Source organism: Aspergillus pseudodeflectus, assembly GCF_044049435.1.
Source record: "Aspergillus pseudodeflectus strain CBS 756.74 chromosome Unknown BJX68scaffold_1, whole genome shotgun sequence".
Classification (NCBI taxonomy): domain Eukaryota; kingdom Fungi; phylum Ascomycota; class Eurotiomycetes; order Eurotiales; family Aspergillaceae; genus Aspergillus; species Aspergillus pseudodeflectus.
Window position 1 is genome coordinate 1,323,096 of NW_027263777.1, and position 19,812 is coordinate 1,342,907.

Genomic DNA, 19,812 nt, shown 5'->3' on the forward strand with positions numbered 1-19,812 from the left:
ACAGAGATCACGTTCGACGATATACCGCACTATATGCAAAACTTCAAGGCACTTGGGAATACCGGCAAGATAGTGGCCCGTATCGGGGGCATGCCTAATATATGCTAGCGCTTTCACAGATTGTGGACGTGTATTCTGTTCAGAATATCAAAACTGCTGTAGTCGTCCGGGAGGGCGTCAAACTGGAAAATGGGGTTCGTTTCCATGTAGGAAAAGTTATGCAATGCATCAAAGAAATCAGGATCAGGCAAAGCGGATTCGTTCACGGAGAAGTCGTTGAATGGCCAGTCCATGAAGGCATCCAAGGACTGCCCATGAGGGTTTGTGGGAGTGAATTGCCAGCCGGAGTCATCACTAGGCGGTACAACGTCGGCCAACGGTGCAGTCGATGCTTCAGCTCGAAGATTGCTTGCCTCCACATCGGCATTGACTACTGCCGAGGAATAATGTTTACCATCAGTAGTGTGACCAGGCCCACGACGAAGAGGCTGATATAACTTTAGGAGATTTTGTCGAATCCTCTTCGCCATATTCCAGCAGGCAGATAGCTCCTCCAGGACTGTCAGGCCCAGTTCAATGTTTTTGTTGTTTACTGTACCGCTGATTCCGTCCCACGAGTGGTGTGCAGCGTTAATCAAAGTTAGTACGGCAGACAATGTACAGTGTGTCGCCGTTGGCGGGCTCTGGCGGAAGCTGCCAAATGACTTTCGGTATTTTTGCGCCACGCTACAGATGTCTGTTGCGGCCATATAGCTGATTCTACGACTCTCTAATAACCCTGTTAGCACATTTCTAAGTTGGGGTGAAACCGTCATCAGAGCCGTACCTGTATCTTGCGACTTCAGCAGAGCGGGCTTCATCAGGATTATGAAAGCTGTATGATAAACCATGTGTGTTGTGTAGATTGCGGGCTCACTTTGAGGTGTACCGTTATGCTCCAGACTCAGCTCCTTTGGAAGATCATAGTACCAGTTTTTCAACTCAAGAACTGTGCGTGACACGAAGGAGGTGGTTTGATGCCTCTGAATACTTGATTTCGGCGCATAGCTGGCAAAGTATAAGCTCCTGTGAGATGTCCGTAGAATGGTTTCTTACAAGGCTAGGAGGATCTTCTCGATGATCCGGCAAAGGCTGATGTTTGCCTTTTGGATATGTCCCAGGGCCGACCGGCGAAGGTCGTGTGGAGTTTCAATCTCGGACGAAGAAAGCACCTTTGGCAGAGATACCTGGGCTTGGGAGTCCTTGTAGACTATATTAGCTCCAGCATACTTGTAAAATATCCAGGCGACTAACCAGCATGGTGCAAACCCGCCCTGTGTACATTGAGGCCAACTTGTCTGTACAGTACAATGACCAGTAGATTCGTTTCCTCAGTTCAACTTCTTCAGGGTTAAGCCAGCCCGATGGAGCTACACTGGCAGAATCAATGTTCATACCCATATCCAATGCGAGCCTGCAGGCCATCCCAATATGCAGCCAGCACGCCGCATCGGCCCCGATCGCCTATGATACACCATTGTTAGCCACAGTCTAGAAAGCTATCGGCTGATTACTGATACCACATAAATATTGCCCAGGATACACAGCGATTGGACTGTGGTAATGTTAGGGGTTTTCAAATCGTAATGTAGGAAAATTTCCGCTTTTTCCAAGAATAATCGACCGGCCGTGTTGGGATCATTGGGATCTGTGCGGACTTCTGGGCGAAGAGAAAACCGACTTGCGATTGCCAGAATGCAATTGAGCAACAGAGGACTGAAATACTTCCCCTCGGTCGCACGACCATCACGAAACAGTTTCTCATCCACTGTTTGAGCCCAAGGCTGTTCCCACCTAAAATATAGGTCTATCAACTCATCTTCCAGCTCCTCAGTGATGATTCGCTCACTAACTATTTCCTGATAAAATGAGTTTATCCGAAGGCGCGAAATGCTGGACTCCGTTTGCAGCTCTTCAGTCGTCGTGCGCGTCGTCGGCTTAAACTCCAAACGCCCGCTTGCCATCCCAAAATACCTCGCCTCTCCGTCTTGTTCGAAGGTCATCGAGGCATCTCTAGACAGGCTTCCGGAGAATCCGGGTGGGCGCGAATCGTATCCAGACCTAGGATCGGGGCTCTCTGCGACACTGTCAACGTCGATCGAATGAGCTCGCAGTGTCCGCTCCAGGAGATCAATGCGCGATCGCAACAACTCAACATGTGTTTTGGATGCCGGTCGTCGGCCATCAGCCTCTATGGAGTAGACGCACTGCAGCATGCGCTGGTGACATCGTGAGCAGCGGGGTTTTTGACCATCGCACTGGTACATTGTTAGAGGATGACCTTAATCCTGGCCCTGAAAGAGCAGTAATGTACCTTTGCCCGGCGCTTTCTGCAAGGTTGGCATGCGGTAGTTGTGTTCTTCCTCTTCATGACCATAGATTTGAGATTTGATCCTGTCCGGAGAAGTCGTAATGGCGATGTGTGATCGTTAAACACTCTCAGAAGCCCACACTGGATTGGATTATCAAGCTCGTCTCCACAGTTTGGAGAAGACCGTGGATGCCGATTGGGGGATCCCTCTATTCCCCACTTGTGCAGGCCCAGCGCGGAACTCATCTTCCGCTGAGTTCTATGATAAATATCCTGAGAAGCATTGAGGGCTGAATGTCCAAGACCTCCAATACTCTGGATGAGAACATATTACTTGAAGTTTGCAAAGCAACTATTTCCTCCTCACTCACGCAGTTTCAGTTCCAGCCCATCTTCCACAATGTCCATGAAGCAGTACGCCTACAAGGGCTTCGGCGAAAACAACAGGAAATCTCACTGGTACTCTTCGGCAGTGAGAACTGGCGACTTCATTCACTGCGCTGGTCAAGGTAAGGGCCGAATCGATTAACTGGGTCCCAAAATCCTGCTAAGTCTCTTGGCACACACAGGTGGCTATCTTGATGAACACGGCGCCCAACGCCGAACAGTTCCCGAGCAGATCGACCAGGCATTCGTCAATGTAGACATTGCCCTAAAGGACGCTGGCGGCGCTGGATGGTCGCAGGTATATCGGATCAACTCGTTCCATGTGTCATTAGACGAGGAAGCGCAGGAAGCCATGGTTCGCAACTTCAGGAAGTGGATGCCCGACAACCACCCGACATGGACGTGTGTTCAGATCAGTCGTCTGGGCGGAGAGCGGATGTGGGTTGAGATTGAAGTGTCGGCCTATGATCCGGAGGGTGCGAAGAGAGAGGGAACAAGCAAGGCCTGAAGAGTGTTAAAGAGGGCAGCCTTTGAAATTAAACGATTTGTTATACATACAGAAATAGAGCGCGGTAAACCTGAACTTCCATCTGCAGTTGTCATGCTGAGTGAAATCGGACAGACTATTATGGCCTAGCTTGTAGAAGACGGGTGATCTGCACACCTGAGAGAAATAATGATGCGTCGAGCCTTATCTCAAGCCTGGAGAGCTCTCCGGCGGAATCTCGAGCATCAATGTGTTGGTTCAAACAAGAAAGGCGCAGCGCGACCGTAAACACCTCCACTTCAGGGGCCTTTCCTGTTTGAGTGGGTAGGCGATCACGTGCTTCAAACAAGCTGTCATGGGCGGAAACTTCGACTCTCTCGACACTTATCCTACGCGTCTCACTTTGATGGAACAATCGATTTTGCCCAGAACGGGACTTGCCCTGCTATGAATCTCCATGATGACGATTATAGGTACAAATATTGCCGTACAGTATCAGCGACTGTTGGTTCCTCCCTAGAACTTTCGCGCCGGCGTGCGCAACTCGAAGAGACGGTCCAGTTCAGCAAATGACCTCCCTTTTGTCTCGGGCACTGCAAAGAAGGCAATGATGCTCAATCCCACGGCGGGACCGAGGAAGACAACTCCTGCCTTTGGACCTAGGTTTGCGTTCTCCGCATTGATCAAGTACGGGATAGCAATGGCCCAAACCAAATTGCACAGTGCATTGACGGAAGTAGCAATCGCCGTGGTCTTAGCCCTAAGGCGCGATGAAGATACCTCACCGACGATTGTCCAACCGATCGCACCCAAGCTGACGTAGTAGAAGATACACCAAATGATGGAAAACCCTGCGAGTGCTTGGCCGTTGGCGGTTGTACCACGTGCCACCCATCCGAGGACAGTGATGGCCAGGAGACACGGGATCATGCCAAAAACACCCGCGAGGAGCTGAGGGCGTCTACCCACATTTTCGATCAACGCGAATGACAAAAGAACGGCAGCCAAGGAGAGAAGCGTGGAAATCAGAGTGATCAAGAATGCGTTGTCCAGTCCAGAGAGCGTCAGGAAATACGCCAGATAGTTGCCGCAAAGAGGAAACCCGCAGAATTGCTGCATGGCCATGGGAAGGCATGCAATCAATGTGCGGCGAAGGTTGACTCCCCCGAAGCACTCGAGGTACGTCACACCGGCCGAAGATTCTTCCTGCTCTTGTTGAATCGTCGCCTTGATGATCGCTAGATCAACCTCGACGTCGAACCCTGATTCTCTGCCACGAAGGCGAAGCAGCACGTTTTTCGCAGCCTCGTGGCGGCCCTTAGTGACCAGCCAGTAAGGAGACTCGGTGGCCAGGCAGAGGAATAGCAACAGGCAAAGAATTCCGATTCCGTACTGTGATACGATTGCGGCTTTCCAGGACCAACTACCCGAAACTTTCGAGGTCCCCTCAAGCACACAGGTTGCCAGGAAAGAGCCTAGGACAAGCCATAGCTGGAATAGCGAGAGCATGAAGCCGCGTATATGGACAGGGGCCACTTCGGAGACATAGACCTGGGTGTTTCCCTGCATGAATCCCATGGCCAGGCCGAAGATGACTTTTCCCAGTGACCAAACCCCCCAATTCGGAGAGACAACCTCGATGGTAGTCCCAAGAAATGTCAGTCTGCTCGTGTTAGGCACCACTCACTGGTAGGCAAAATATGGTGTCTTACCCAATTGTGGCGAGAAAGCAGACCCGACGGCCTAACACATCGCTAATCTGACCAACGATAACTGCACCCAATATCGCAGCCGCAAACTGACATATAGTCCAGACGAGTTGCCTATTGGCTGGGAGGGTCCATGTATCGAGAGAGTCGTGATAGACACCAAACTGTTCGATGAACTCCTGGTTCGCGATGATCGAGCCGATCATATACATATCGTAGCCTACTAAGACGGCTGCCGCAGAACACGCTGCAGATGCAACAGCTGCGCGAAATGATTGCTTGATTCCTCGCATCTGGTCGACCCAAGATAGGGTTACAAGTAACGAGCCTGCGACCACTTCGGTGTCCTTGGAAAGAGTGACATCCTGTTTGGTGTCGTTCGAGGACTTGTTGAGTTCGGTCATTGTCAAAGAAGATAAGAAGAATTGTTTGGAAACAATGTCAAGGCTGAGCTCTGACGAATCTCTCGAGACACAAGAAGCAGGATGTCGTCCTTTAAAGGCACCAGAGACACACGATGCTAGTGCCAGGGCGCCTCTTGGGGACTGGAGTAGTGATGCGATAACCCCAGATTCCAATGATAAGCCTTAGCGTAGTTCCGAGAAGGAAAACATTTTCCGCGCATGCTGATATGCTTTGGCGATACCGAAAGACAATCCCCCTGACAGTCTACCCCGGGGTACTGGTGTTGCAAGTTGGGGAAGGTAACTACATCGCTAAGTGATTGGTAAGGCAAAATGTGCGGAACTCATCTTGCGCCGCTAACAAAGCCTATTGTGGGGCCCTTCTACTTCCGGCCACGATCCGGAGTATATCATTGCTCGCCCGGTCGCCCAGTATGAAGTCCTGTTGACCGCGCCCGCCACTCGGATCTTTTCTTATCGCGCCGTGCCTTGATACACCGCTGCCTTCCCCGGGCGACAAGATGGCAATCGACGTAGAGCTCCTGCTATCTCAGCTCACTCTCGAGGAAAAAATATCTATGACCGCGGGTGGGTCGACATGGCGTTCCGTCGAAATAAGCCGCCTTGGGATACCCAACATCAAGGTTCGTTTTGACAAGCTTTCTCATCATACATTCAGAACAATAACAGCTGTTGAAGGTCTCGGATGGTCCCTCTGGAGCCCGAGGTGAGGTGTTTGGCGAAGGTGTCCCGGCTGCGTTTCTCCCTTCTGGAGTCAGTCTAGGGGCAACATGGGATATCGAGCTGCTTCGAGATATGGGCGAATTGCTCGCAGAGGAGGTATGACGCGATACTACCTCAAGCGAATATCTTACTAATACCAGGCATAGACAAGGTCCAAGTCTGCATCTGTCCTACTGACTCCAACAATGTGTCTTGCTCGGAACCCACTAGGTGGCCGTAACTTTGAGACCTATGGCGAAGACCCTTACCACGTTGGCAAGCTTGCGACAGCACTAGTCCAAGGTCTTCAGTCCCAAGGAATCGGTGCAACCCCAAAGCATTTCGTGGCCAACGACTCGGAGATTGACCGTTTCGGCGGCAACAGGGTTGTGCCCACGCGAGCCCTACGCGAGGCCTATCTACTCCCGTTTCAAATGGTTGTGCGAGACGCAGATCCTTGGTGTATAATGAGTGCGTACAACAGATTGAACGGCACTCACTGCGACGCGTCCGGCGAGATACTGTCAGACATCCTTCGCGAGGAATGGGGATGGGATGGACTTGTTATAAGCGACTGGGGAGCTACAAATACTGTAGGCCCATCTCTCAAGGCAGGTATGGATCTGGAAATGCCGGGACCTCCACTGAAGCGGACTGAGGAGGCAGTCAAGGAAGCCTTAGAGAATGGCGAGGTCTCAGTCGAACAGATTGAGGAATCAGCACGACGCCTTTTACATCTTCTCCAGAGAGCAGGACGATTTGAGGACGCGTCTGACGTTGCTGAGATCTGCTTGAACAAGCCAGAGCACGCCCAGAAGCTTCGGCATGCTGCAAGATCTGGCATCGTTCTTCTCAAGAACGAGAGCCAGGCGTTGCCGCTCCGCTCACTAACCGCGCCAAAGAAACTTGCCATTGTTGGTCCTAACGCTAAACGGATAGTCGCTGGAGGTGGGGGAAGCGCTTACATCAAGGCGCCGTACTGGACATCCGCGTTTGAGTCCATCAAGGCTGAGTTTGAGCCCCGAGGAACTCAGGTTGTTCACCATGTAGGGTCAAAAGTAAATCGATATCTCCCAACAGCGTCCTCAGAGATTTGCTATGATCCGGACAATGGGATTACAGGAGGCGTGGTCGATTGGTTTGATGGGCATGATACGACTCAGAGTCCGGTTGCCTCACGCCATATGTAAGCCCACTTCTTACTTCTTGCAATCTAAAGTTGCATCGAGCTAACCCATGACAGCGACGATCTGTACTACATTTCATACGGCGACCTCCCACCCGAGATCGACAGAGTGACCAACTACAGCTTCCGTGTTCGCACAGTCCTTACCGCGCAAACCTCCGGCACGCACAAGCTATCCCTCGCTGGTGTTGGGCCGTCAAAACTATTTGTGGATGGAAAAGAGGTTGCCTCGGAGTCTGGAAAGAGACAGCACGACGGTGAACTCTTTTATACCTATGGATCTCACGAAGTATTCATTACTATGGATATGGTTGCCGGTCAAGAGTATCACCTTGTCGCAGAGGGGCATTCACACGACCGACAGCTGGACCCAGAATTATGCGGCCGCCTCAAGCCCATGGAAGATCAGTTCCAAGGGGTCAGAATTGGTTATGAAGAGGAAAGTCGCAATGATTTGCCTAGCGAAGCCGCTCAACTCTGCAGCGGCGGTGACGCTGCCATCGTAGTGGTAGGCAGGGATAAGGAGTGGGAAACGGAAGGACTCGATATGCCCATGTGGGAGCTTCCAGGTGACCAGGCTCGATTAATTGAAGAAGTCGCCGCTGTCTGCCCTCGCACGATTGTCGTCATTCAAGCCGGAACACCGGTCAACGCAGAGCCATGGATTCACAAAGTACAAGCTGTTCTCTACTGCTGGTACCAAGGCCAGGAGCTTGGAAATGCTGTATCAGACGTCATTTGCGGAAACTTCAACCCCAGTGGTCGACTGCCTGTAACCTACCCACGCCGGATCGAGCACGCACCGGGCACCTCCCAACCCTGGGAGCCTGGTACTGATTCGACAGTCCTCTACGGTGAAGGGATCCACGTCGGGCACCGGTGGTTTGACTTCATTGGAGTCGAGCCATTGTTCCCTCTGGGGCATGGGCTTTCATACTCTGAACTCAAACTATCGGATGCCGCCATAACAAATGGCATCCTTGGACCACAGACCCCGATCACCGTCACTGCTCTAGTCACGAACATGGGGGGCGATGACCTACCAACCCGCCAGACCCTCCTTGCTTTTGCTGTGCCAGCGTCTAAAACACGACTATCCCGGCCAGTCAAACAGCTCTGCGGCTTTGCAAAGACTCCGGAGCTCAATACTGGAGAGACTTGTACTGTCAGGCTGGAGATCGATGCTTACAGCTTGGGTGTTTTCGATGCGCTTGTTGGCCGATGGGTCATTGATGCTGGGGCAGAGTTTGATATCTTGGTCGGTACGAATGCTGGAGATGCGACTGTTATTGGGCGGGCCAAGGTTTTGGAAGAGATTTCGTGGGTTCATACTATCAAAACTGATTAGAGCAGTATAGACGGTAGATATTTGAAGGTCATACCTCGGGAAATCCTGCAAAACGCCCCTGCTGGGTAAGCCCATCCACCAAAGGCAACTACCATTAGCATACATCAGAAGCCAAAAGATATACTTAATATCTAGCCATTGCCATCCCACGCCCCAGACCTTGTAGACGGTGGAGGCAAAAATCATGTCGTTCAACTATCCTCTCCACGCTGCCCTATCCGACAATGCTACCGTGTCACGCATCTACATTCCCGTCCAGCCAGAACCACTTCAAGACAATCGACAACTCGACATAGCCGACGGAGGCTGTATACGCCATACCGTTTTAGCACGTTCGAGACTGCCACTGGCATTGTCACTAGACATGGGCTGGAGACTGGATCGAAAACAGCTTCAAGGGGTATCTGGGATATCCTTTCAGCTTCCTAAGTACAGCCAAAGTTTCCATTTATCTACCCGAGGCACCGAAGTCGCGCCTCCTGTGAAATTGCCGCCAAACCACCTCCCATCGGAAATACCATCTGCTCCTCGTGTAAACCATTTGTGTTGGTCTGCACAACTATTGCTACCGCATCGCCTGTAGCGTGCGTGTCTTTTATCGTATTCGACGCCGAGTCCTGGAACCCTGCTGTTGATCGGATATTTGGAGGAACCGGTGCGACCAGAGACGAGCATTGAACCTGGACCATTGTGCTTGTGCGTTTTTGCATCCTTGTAACAAAATTGCATCATGATGAGCGTGGAAGGCGCAACCAGAGACGTGCCTTCCTATTACAGAATAAGAAGGAACGGAGCGTAGGCGCTGGTCGCTCCTTCCGTCAGTTGTCAGCCGGCTGTGGAGGAAGGCGCGACCCAAACACGTGTGTGCCTTCCTATCTTGTAACAGGAAGGAGCCAGGCAGTCCTGGCCCCGGTCGTTCCTTCCCTCCGTCAAAAGTAGAGCCGCGAGTGAGGAGCGACCGGCAACTGCGCGTTCCTAAACCAGAAGTGGAAAGAACGTCTCGCGGCCCTTTGTACCATGTTTCTCATCGCGAAACCCGGTAACCGTAGCGGAGTATATAATCCCTATCTACGCATGGTATAGCCTGCACCTGGGCAACACTTTCCGACAATAGCCCATATAAGCAAGTGATCCCACAATCGGGTAGTGGTTACGTAGCGATAGGCAATACATAAATAGATAAAATTAAAAAGAAATAGATAATGTGCACAATCATAGACTTCCCCAGGAAATAAATTCAGCAAACACCACGCCAACCTGGTAACAACATATCTTTATTTTCCATTCTTACCCTCTTCTGATTTTTCTTCCGGAGCCCCCTGTCTCAGGTGGACCATCTTAGTTTCTCCTCTACCCCTCCTCTTGCATTTTTGCTTTCCTTCTTCTTCTTCCTCTTTATCTTCATGAAGGCACCTGTCACAGGTTGTCCTTCTCCTCGAACTCTTCCCCTCTTCTCCCTAGGTTTTTTGTCTACACTCCGGGGCACCTGTCCCAGGTCGTTCTTCTCATCTTTTCTCTTCCCCTCCCATCTCTCTATAATCCTCTACTTCCCGAAGGCATCTGTCCGATATGATCCTTATTCTCTTTCTAGCCGTCCTCCGAGCCTAAATTCCTCAAGCACACGAGACGAGACATCAATACGGCCCTGATCCATCACTCTTCTCTGCTGTATGCCCTAAGCACATCCAGGCATTGAAGGTATGTACACACCACTAAACGATTAGATAGAAGATCTAGCTACCGACTCGCTTTTGGAACGTCTACCCATACATTATTTTGAACGATCGATCCATCACCACCTCCCATGATTCCAGCCAAGCTCCCAACCACCATAAGAATATGAAAAACGGCATCATGAGACTCACATCTGCTATCTGGCGCTGTCAGTCTTGCAAGCCGAGGACCCGGCCTGGACACCATATATCCCCGGAATGGCACTGGTTGTTAAAAGTCTAAAGTACAGCAACGCAACCCAAGAAAATAGAGGTTACTCGAGCGCAGAATCAGTGGAACGCATACACGCCGCCGCTCGCTCGCTCGCTCGCTCACTTGCTCGATATTCTACCAACGGCACAAGCTGTCGTACTCACTGATCGACATACGTCTTCCCGATACCGTTTGTTGTGATTTCAACAACCGATCTGATTTGGGCGGGCTACGGGAATGTGAGGATAGGGCCGGTTGCCGAACACACCTTGCAGCTCAATGTTCCTGGGGGCCTCTCCCCAAGCAGGCAATTGCAATTGGGCATTTTCTGGGGTCTACGTGAGTGCCTGGGTTGCGGGTTCAGCGAGTCGGACACTGTATACGAGGTTGCAAGTTCCGGAGACAAGAGGGAATCATTCGCCAAATCCAGTCTGAGGGGAGCTTGGTAAATTGGTCAAGTTGATGGGATGCGAGGGAGGTGGGTGGATTTGTAACGTGGGCTGAATAGGATGCTGCTTTCTACATGTATTGGTGTCAGTACTCCAAGGCTGTCTGTGAAGAGTGCCATGCAGGAGATCTCTCGGTGGCTGAACCAGGAGAGAATTTAGTCTAAGATGCGGACGGCTGTTATCGTAGGGAAAAAAGAGACAGCTAGCTGGAAGACTGTTAAGATTGCGAGGTTGGATAAAATGAAGACTCAGGTGTGCTGAAAATTTTTTCCCAGAGGTAAAGAGGCTCCCAGCAGTTACAGGACGACCGATTTCGTATGGTTGATAGCGATAGGAATTCCAAATGGATTTAGTCAACATGAATTCATCAGTTATATCGGACAGTATCTTAAACACCAAGGATCCCCCGAATAATCCCCTCCACCTCTGCCAGAACCTCATCCTTTCCTCGGACCGCATCAACAGTAACAACATCTCCCTCTCCCTCAGGGATCTCCAGAACCTCCAGCTGCGAATCAACCATCCCCTGCTCCATGTAGTGGCCCTCTTCTCTCGAACGCGCCAGCAACCTCCCCTTCAACTCGCTCTTCGCTTCCTTACCAACAGACAGATGAATAAATGTCACGTTCACGGGAAACTCAAGAAGGTATGCCAAGCTGCGAAGTTGATCACGGTACACCTCTCTCAGGGCAGAGCAGGTGACGACGACTGCAGATTGCGATGTGGACGGCTGTAGGAGGCGGTCCATTACGGCTCCCTTGATGTGCGAAAGCCATTCCCATCTATCTGAGTCTGTGAGAGGGATCCCTGAGGCCATTTTTGCTCTTGATGTGCGGGAGTGCAGGTCGTCGCCTTCAATCGTAGTTACGTCGAATGCGGATGAGAGAAAGTGCGAGGCGGTTGTTTTGCCGGAGCCGCAGGGACCTGTTAGGAAGATAACGTTCCCTACCTGCGGAAGTATAGTCGGTTGGTTTGTGGAGGGCCAAGCTTGTCGACGGAAGTAGGATATGAATTTTGACACGAAGTCTGGGGTGAGGCCTGCTGCGTTTCGGAGAGACGGCGCGGCGACTTGGCTCTTCTTCGTGTCGTATAAGAGGACGCGTGTTGGGTTGTCGTTGTCGTACTTCTTTGCGAAGAAGTCCAGGAGTTTGATGGGAGGATTGGCTGATGGGTCAGGGTTGGATTTACGGAGACGATCTAGCCATTCCCTTTTCGGGAGGGGATCAAATTCCAGGCCTGCTGAGACAAGAAATGGGAGGAGGTCCCGGCTCCAGTGGTTGAGGGTTGGGTTTGTGATATTCAGGACTTCGGAGCCGGTTGGTGAGCGGGTGGCTTCGATAACAGCGGAGGCGATTGTGTCAACGGGGGTCCAGGAGAGAACATCGTCGAGCAGGGGAAGGGCCTTGATTGTCTCGGCTGTTTGAAAAATCATAGGTATCGCCTCGGTAGCGTTCCAGATTCCATGTGTTGAGTCCGCAATAATCTGACCCACTCTAAGTACGCGAGAAGTGATATTCGTGGCCTGGGCAGCACGGCTCACGATGTGCTCGGTCACGAGCTTCGACTGCGCGTAGCCCATGGACTGGGCGTGGCTGAGTGACTCTGGAAGTGTTTCGCTGACCCAGTTGCCTGGTGTACGAGCGACTGTGCTGACAGATGAGCAAAAGGAAAAGTTCGCGGGAGCTGGTCCGCGGGCCTCGAGACACAGATCAATCAGGTTCCTAGTAGCAGCTATGCAAGGCTGTTCAAAGCTCTCGAGAGACCAATTGAAGTTGACCGACCAGGCACAGTGGATTACTGCTGTGACAGAGTCGATGATGTTTTCGTAGACAGCTTGATCAAGGCCTAGCCGGGTACTGTTCGAGAGGTCAGCTGGTAAGGCGGCAATCTTGCGTTCTGCGTTGGGCGTAATGTTCGTCGAGAGAAAACGGGCGTGAAGACTCTGGCGAACTCGGTGGAAGGCTGATAGAGGAGTTGGGGCGCGAACGAGACAATACACTTTCCGAACTCGTTCTGACTGGACAAGCTGGGCAACAACATGTGCGCCTAGGGAACCAGTCGCGCCAGTAACGACGACATACTCACCGTCGTCTTCTCTGGGAATGGGGACATGCGTCTTGAAATTTTGGCTGTACTTCTCAATGAGAGCTGCCATCCGCTCTTCAACCCGGGCCTGTTTCTGGCTTTCGTGTCCGGTCCTTAACCGGGTAAGCTCTTCAGCCATGGCCTGGATTGATGGATTTTCGAACACAAAGTTCTGAGAAAGCTTCTGGCCACCGAGGCTCAACGTCTTCAGGACAATACTCCGTAGACGGAGAGATTGCAAGCTGTCGACGCCTAGGCTAAACACATCGGTTGTGTCCTGCAACGCAGAAGGTTCGATAGAGCTGATATCGAGCAGGCTGTCGCGAAGGAAAGAAGCCAATTCATCGCCTTCAAGAATCTGACTTCCACTAGCATCTTCTTGGTCATAGACCTGGCTAATCTGTTCCGCAAAGTCACGGTAAAATGCTGACCGAATGACCGTTCCCTTGTCCGTCTTGCGGTAAACGGTATCTGCAGGCAACACACGGATCATATCGCGCGAAATATAAGCATAAGCAGGGCTCTGTGCGTTACACTTTTCAATCGCCGGAAGCACAGAATCAATAACTTGCTCGTCCGTCTCATCGGTACGTCCCTCCACACGAATCAAGAATAGACCTAGCCGAGATCTATTCGCGCCAAAAGCGATAGCCTCGGCGACATTCGGGTGATTGCGAGCGACGCCTTCGATGACCAGAGGATTTGCCTTTTCTCCATTCTCCAGAACAAGTGTATCGTCTAGTCGGGCATAATACCGCCACGCATTCTTCTTGGTAGGGTGCTTCTCGAAAAGATCCTTCGTCGCATATGCCCCGTCAGGCCGGTTGCTGACCACCTTTGACGGCCATCCCTCCAGGACACACAGCTCATACAAACCAGGCATCTGCTCATCCCATCGGATATATGGCAGCAGAGAGGGTCCAGGCCGAACATAATCCCAATCTATATCGGACCGTTCTCGGAAGGATGTCATGAGCTGGCCAGTCTCCGTAGTCCCGTAGTGGGAAACAAGGCGCACGCCATTCTGTGCAAGCTTATCGCCAATGGGTTTGGGGCAGGAGGATCCTCCAAACATGACGAGTTCCAACCGCGCAAGAACCTTCATGCTTTCCTCAGATTCAGAGAGGAGCTTCAAGCCGTATGGTACGGTGTAGAGGACTTCGATATCCGGATGCTCCTGGAGCGTAGCGAGCAGGTGCGGGCCAGTCAACGGAAGTTCCGCATTATACATGTAGATTGGCTTCTGAGAGTGAATAGCTCGGAACAGACAACTAATGCCATGCGCATGGTAAAGAGGCAGCGTAATGAACCCCCTTAGACCGAAGTTGTTCGCATAATTCTTCAGCGCGCCCGAATGTGTCTGAAAGATGGGCTTCGGATGTCCTGTTGACCCGCTGGAATGGATGATCCACGTAATATTCTTATTTTCAACAGGGCCATCAAGTTGCGCTTGCGGTAATCGTGCCGTAGAATAGTTGAAATTCTCCCTTGTCAACACAGGTTGTAGCACAATCCCCGTGCGCGCTGAGACCTTCGCCGCAACATTTTGAAAAGCAGGATACGCAATCAAGAATGCAGCCTTTGTACTCTCGACAAGACTAACATACGCGTCTTCCGCGATACGAGTCGAAAGCAAGAGCACGGTATGACCCAACCGCGAGACGGCAAGGAGTGTGATCAAGTACTCAAAGTCCGACGGACCGAGCAAACCAACAACTTGTACGGGATCATCGGATGCTCGTCGTTGTGGGATGACTTGTGCGTAATTGACTGCTGCGGCTTCGACGAGATTGTGTAACTGTTCAACCACTCATTAGTCTATCTCGAACGCCATACTGTCAAGAAGCAAAACTCACCTCCCGGGGAGTAAAGTACGTGTACTCCGTGCCCTTAAACGGGTACGCAACAATAGCCTCATCAGCTTTATCACCCTCGGCTCTCGCCCGTAACAGATCATCAATGGTGTAGATAGGCCTCTCCTCGGCCTCGTTCACGGACGTTGCGGACGATGCGGCATCGCTAGCCGGAGTGGAAATATCATTCGAAGGAACAGAATCCGGTGTTACCGGTCTCACAAGAACAGCTGGTGGCGCCATGGTTGCGATCCTGATTCTATTTGCATGTGCCAAATCGAGAGCGAGACGGGTAACAGAGAGCGAGCTTGAACCGCGAGAGCTGGTAGGTATAAGAGATAGAATCCGTTCAGGATCTCCATCTCGGAGACATAAGGCCGAGCAATAATGAATGGGGTATAGACTGCCATGGCTTTTCCAGGCTGTGCCGACAATGATGGAAAAGTGACACGGAAAACAGAAGATTCCTGTGCAGATGACAGATGGCGGATAGAAAGTGCGGAGGGGAAGTGTGGGGGTTATTTTCCGGTTACTGTGGGCCGTACGGATTTCCAACATTTATCCCACTGAAAGAATCGCCAAACGAGGGGAAGTGAATTCTGATTTTTGCCGAGGCCCTCTTGAGGCCTGAACAGATTCCCTTGTCTTTGAATATCTTCTTTGAGATTTAATAGTAGGCTCAAGCTCATCAAATCTTCTGTACTCCTCTTTAACCACGATATATACAAGCTATATGGCACAATAATGGATAGGCCTGAAAAAATGCGAGTATTTTATAAGGCAAACCTCTATAAATTTCAATTTTCAAACTATTTCATGTCCTATCTAAACCGTAAATTTGATCTTATTCGCAGGCCCAGCTTCCAATGCGATCTTGCGAACAGCCTCCTCTCCAACCTCTTCAAAGATATCATATCCCCAGTTACCCGGGAAGTTGAACCGCTTATGCCGCTCAAGAGCCGTGAGAGTATTGTAGGCATCCATGGGTAAATGCTTGACTTGCAAGTTGGCCGCAATTCTGGAAGGGGTGACACTTTTCGACAACACAACGGTTCCGCGCTGCACGCCCCAGCTCGCGAGCAGAGGCCCAGGATCCATGCTCAGCTGTCTCGCAACTTCGTGTACAACAGGGTCATCAACTGTACGTGGTGCACCAGTCTGATTGTTACCGAGTGGTGAGTATGCCTCGACAATTATACCCTTGTCCTGGCAGAAGCGGAGGAGGTCTGGCTGTTGGAGGTAGGGGTGGGCTTCAATTTGGTTCGCGGCGGGGACGACGGAAACTTGGGAGAGGAGTTCTTCGAGACGACGAACGTTGAAGTTAGACACGCCGATTGCGCGGACCTTGCCGGTTTCTAGTAGTTTCTCCATCGCTTTGTATGTGGTAATGTAGTCGATGTCGGAGAGCTGGAACACGCCGTTGTCATCGAGAGGGAACCATTTTTCACTAGGTTTGAAAGCGCTGAGTCCGCAATCAGCTTTGAAAAAAAGAATGATAAACTCAAAAAATGCCTACCAAGGCCAGTGCATCAGGTAAAGATCAAGGTATTCGACACCCAAGTCTTTCAGCGTCTTGTTGAGCGCCGGTTCAACATCCTCAGGTGCGTGCTTTGTGTTCCACAGCTTTCCAGTGATGAAGATTTCCTCGCGGGGGATTCCAGACTTCCGAATTCCATTTCCAACCTCTGTTTCATTGCGGTAGATAGCTGCGCAGTCAATGTGCCGGTATCCTTGCTTCAATGCGACTTCGACGGCATTCTCCACTTCGAGGGGCTTAGCTTGCCATGTTCCGAATCCAACGGTTGGAATTTTCGCTCCGGTGTTGAGGGTGAAATGAGTAGGGAGAGACATTGTGAGGGATGGTATTGAATTCAAGTGGTTTTCGAAATTCCCGGGTGTTGTCGAAGACGAGGTGTACGACTTAAAGCTCGCGTGTGAAGGCCGGGCGGAAAACGCATGTCGGAGAACCGTGCCATCGCAGTCAAATCCGCGATCTCCCCGGATGCTGCGAAGACACTTTGATATGGGTCTTGACGGAAAATCAGAGTTTTGCATTGCGCCATGTTGCTCGTTCGGAATTTAAAAATGGAAAAGTAACTGAACCGTGTCTCCCATGCTCGATCTTGTGTATACATCGGTAGACCAATGACATGACCCCTACAAAGTCCACACACGTCGAGCACAACAATAAATTCGCTATTCAGATTCCAGTCGTTGACCTCCTTTTTGACGATAGTCAGTTTCCAAGATAGCCTGGTAAAAGTCAGCGATCAAAGCCCTTCCGTCCTCTATGCGTGAAAACTTACTAATAGGCAAGCTATCCAGCTGTGGCCAGAAATCAAGCATCAAATCCTTATCGGTCGCAAAGCTATCGAACAAATACTCCGTCCGTGAGTCCGGAAAGTAAGGGTCGCCTAGTCGAGGTAATCCCAAGACGGGCAAGGCGCTTCCACTCGGCTCCCCAAGAGGTGGAGCAGCAGGTATCGGTTCTGCCTCTCGTACTTGATGATAGATTGGATGGGCAGTCGGGGTCAAAGTGTTGTCGATCGGGGCTGGAGGCGCCTCTCTAGCGGTTGGCTCTCCCGGGTTGTTAGGAGGAGGACCCAGGGGCGTTCTCAAGCCAAGGCGCTCAAGCTCTCGTCGGAGGCCTTGCAGGATAGCGCTGTATTTCCATGAGGGTGCGTTGCGAACCGTAGCATCGGCAAGGTGATACTGGGCAGTTTCGGACAATCGGTATAGCTTAGCCTCGTCGAGAGGGGGAAAGTTTGTTCCGTTCGGGGAGCGGCCGAGAGTGGCACTGATCGGGACAAGCCTCCCGCGTTGAACTTGTATGAGGTAGATGTAGATGATAGACAGCGCATTGAAGGTAATATACTGGGAGTACCAAAATGCGTGAAATAACTGGTTTTCACGCACGAAGCTGAGAACTAGTTCAATCGCGTCTCGAGCAGCTGTTAGGCAGACTCCAAGATAATGAAAATAGCTAGCTTCGCAATCAGGCCATATTTGGCCATAATTCCGGAGCAGCAATGGCCGAGTAATGAACATGAGTAGGTGGTAACGTGCCAGCTGCAGAACAGTAAGCTGACGCTGGAATACTGGAACGAGACTGCTGGGATGAATCGCGCCGGACAGGAGAGGGGGTAATCCAGCCTGCCACTCGGTAACGCTCTTGCATAAATTTCTGATTGTGTTGAGCTGGTCTCTGTTGGATATACCAGCGACGACATACGGTTCTTTCGCGGCTTGTGACAGGGTTCGAGATAAGATAGCGTGAAGCACGGGAGCGTCCATGACACAGTCCCATTTTGGAGGTTCAATTCGCGTGGGCGTGAGATCAATATCATTGACCCTAGCGGGAAGCTCCTCATCAACGTCTCCATCGTGCCACAGTCGGGGCCTTCCGAGAATGACGCTCAGGTACTTGTCGAGAGTATAAGAACACCAAACAGTCCGCCGCCGACATTCCCGCTGTATCAAGTTCTCTCCAGTGTTATCTCGGTTCGAACGTCGGCTATGCAGACCAAGCACCATCATTAGCTGTATTGAAGTGCTGAGCGTGAACCAGGCTTTGTTCGCACGTGAAGAGCTGATCAAATAAAGAACCATCAAAAAGCGCGCCTGGACTGACTCCAGGGTTGGCACGCCGGTTTCCTGAGAAAGAAGCTGTTCTGCTTTCGCAAAGTACTGCTCACTCGTTACCCAACCATTTTCATCCGCGTCCCTCATGCGGCCACCAGCGCCTGACCGAAACATGGTGGCCGTACTAAAGACCATCAGGAGTATCGCATAAGAGGCAGCCGACTCTCCATTTGACGAATTATGGCCATTATAATACGTATCCTCTCCATATATCTCATGTATCATCCCCTCGATCGTCGGCTGGTGTAGGGTTCGATATGTCGGGCAAGCGAATTCGAAATATCGACGAGTCAAGCTCTCTGCCGTCATCCGGTCTGGCCATTGGAAATCCGCCAGCTGAACATCAGGGGGCACGCGGTCGCCAAAATGAAAGATGGACGTCTTTGAAGCTCGTGCCGATTCTTGCGCGGCGGTTACCGCGTTCGACGGACTCGGTGGAAGATCCCGAACTGCCCAGCCCAGGAATGAGTGCGCCGAAGTCGGTCCCCAATATTGATCGCCGACGTCAGTCGAATGCCGTCTTCCCGGTGGCTCAAATGTTGTAGCGGCGTCACTCTCAGTTTCTTGCGTAATCTGTCGCGAGCTTGGAGTGGGCGCGTCGTGTTCCATGTGTGAACCGGATGGGGGAGGAGTGATAGCAGCACCGCGATTGTAGGTAGTGTTGTAAGTGCAGTCGACCTTGCGACGGACACAGAACCCACATGGAATGGTTCCTGTGCAGGCTTTCTTTTTCGCCTTGCAAGCATCGCAGGCTCGGGTTATCTTTCGCAATTTCCGCAATCGTTGACCAGAAACGGGGCGACGGCGCGGAGGACTCTCGTGAGAGGTCAAGGCCCCGTCAGAGGCAAAAGAAGGTCTTGCATCTGGGGCCATTGGACATCGACCTTATCGAGTTATCCTGCCAGTCTGGTTCTCAGCTCCTTCGGGCCTTTTCTGGTCGAAAGCAGGATGTCGTTCGATATTTTGCGGGGGAGGCGCGGGTGACTTTTCCAACGCTAGCAGGCGGGTTCCTTCCTGACCCGAGGCGAAATGTGGAGGCGAGGGAGTTCGCCTGGTAAGCGTAGACAGGCGTTGGAATATCATGAAGGTCTCTGAGGTCAGCAAAACATCTCTGCAAGATTTTCGTCAACAATCCAGCAAACTTCCACGAGCAAAATAGAGCATGAAATCCAAATGCGGCTTAGCGCCGTATAAACCAACACGTGATGAGCTACGAACACTGGAGAAGACTCGAGCAAAAGAACTTCGTGTCAGGACTTGGTC

At 51.4% G+C, this 19,812-nt stretch overlaps 7 protein-coding genes across 7 annotated transcripts; 2 read left to right on the plus strand and 5 right to left on the minus strand.

Annotated features, from left to right (window-relative positions):
- Positions 1–113: 113 nt before the first annotated feature.
- On the minus strand, positions 114–2,410 carry BJX68DRAFT_260589 (Zn(II)2Cys6 transcription factor; the record flags this gene model as incomplete). Its single annotated transcript, XM_071043914.1, has 6 exons — positions 114–769; positions 827–1,047; positions 1,096–1,241; positions 1,294–1,503; positions 1,560–2,297; positions 2,354–2,410. The coding sequence occupies 6 exons, from the start codon at positions 2,408–2,410 to the stop codon at positions 114–116; spliced, it is 2,028 nt and encodes a 675-aa protein (XP_070905873.1).
- Positions 2,411–2,563: 153 nt separating this feature from the next.
- Positions 2,564–3,468, plus strand: BJX68DRAFT_223272 (Endoribonuclease L-PSP/chorismate mutase-like protein). The gene is made up of 3 exons (XM_071038116.1): positions 2,564–2,859; positions 2,920–3,241; positions 3,296–3,468. The coding sequence occupies exons 1-3, from the start codon at positions 2,670–2,672 to the stop codon at positions 3,372–3,374; spliced, it is 591 nt and encodes a 196-aa protein (XP_070905874.1). The 5' UTR covers positions 2,564–2,669; the 3' UTR covers positions 3,375–3,468.
- Positions 3,469–3,740: 272 nt separating this feature from the next.
- On the minus strand, positions 3,741–5,226 carry BJX68DRAFT_251636 (general substrate transporter; the record flags this gene model as incomplete). The annotated part of the gene is made up of 2 exons (XM_071042418.1): positions 3,741–4,887; positions 4,937–5,226. 2 exons carry the CDS (start codon positions 5,224–5,226, stop codon positions 3,741–3,743), a joined length of 1,437 nt encoding a protein of 478 aa, XP_070905875.1.
- Positions 5,227–5,858: 632 nt separating this feature from the next.
- BJX68DRAFT_260592 (glycoside hydrolase family 3 protein) lies at positions 5,859–8,594 on the plus strand (the record flags this gene model as incomplete). The annotated part of the gene is made up of 4 exons (XM_071043915.1): positions 5,859–5,981; positions 6,037–6,177; positions 6,228–7,246; positions 7,304–8,594. The coding sequence occupies 4 exons, from the start codon at positions 5,859–5,861 to the stop codon at positions 8,592–8,594; spliced, it is 2,574 nt and encodes an 857-aa protein (XP_070905876.1).
- A 2,763-nt stretch (positions 8,595–11,357) lies between these two features.
- BJX68DRAFT_251638 (uncharacterized protein) lies at positions 11,358–15,150 on the minus strand (the record flags this gene model as incomplete). The annotated part of the gene is made up of 2 exons (XM_071042419.1): positions 11,358–14,852; positions 14,911–15,150. The coding sequence occupies 2 exons, from the start codon at positions 15,148–15,150 to the stop codon at positions 11,358–11,360; spliced, it is 3,735 nt and encodes a 1,244-aa protein (XP_070905877.1).
- A 582-nt stretch (positions 15,151–15,732) lies between these two features.
- Positions 15,733–16,758, minus strand: BJX68DRAFT_260594 (NADP-dependent oxidoreductase domain-containing protein; the record flags this gene model as incomplete). Its single annotated transcript, XM_071043916.1, has 2 exons — positions 15,733–16,369; positions 16,424–16,758. The coding sequence occupies 2 exons, from the start codon at positions 16,756–16,758 to the stop codon at positions 15,733–15,735; spliced, it is 972 nt and encodes a 323-aa protein (XP_070905878.1).
- A 385-nt stretch (positions 16,759–17,143) lies between these two features.
- BJX68DRAFT_260595 (transcription factor domain-containing protein) lies at positions 17,144–19,422 on the minus strand (the record flags this gene model as incomplete). Its single annotated transcript, XM_071043917.1, has 2 exons — positions 17,144–17,160; positions 17,214–19,422. The coding sequence occupies 2 exons, from the start codon at positions 19,420–19,422 to the stop codon at positions 17,144–17,146; spliced, it is 2,226 nt and encodes a 741-aa protein (XP_070905879.1).
- Positions 19,423–19,812: the final 390 nt, after the last annotated feature.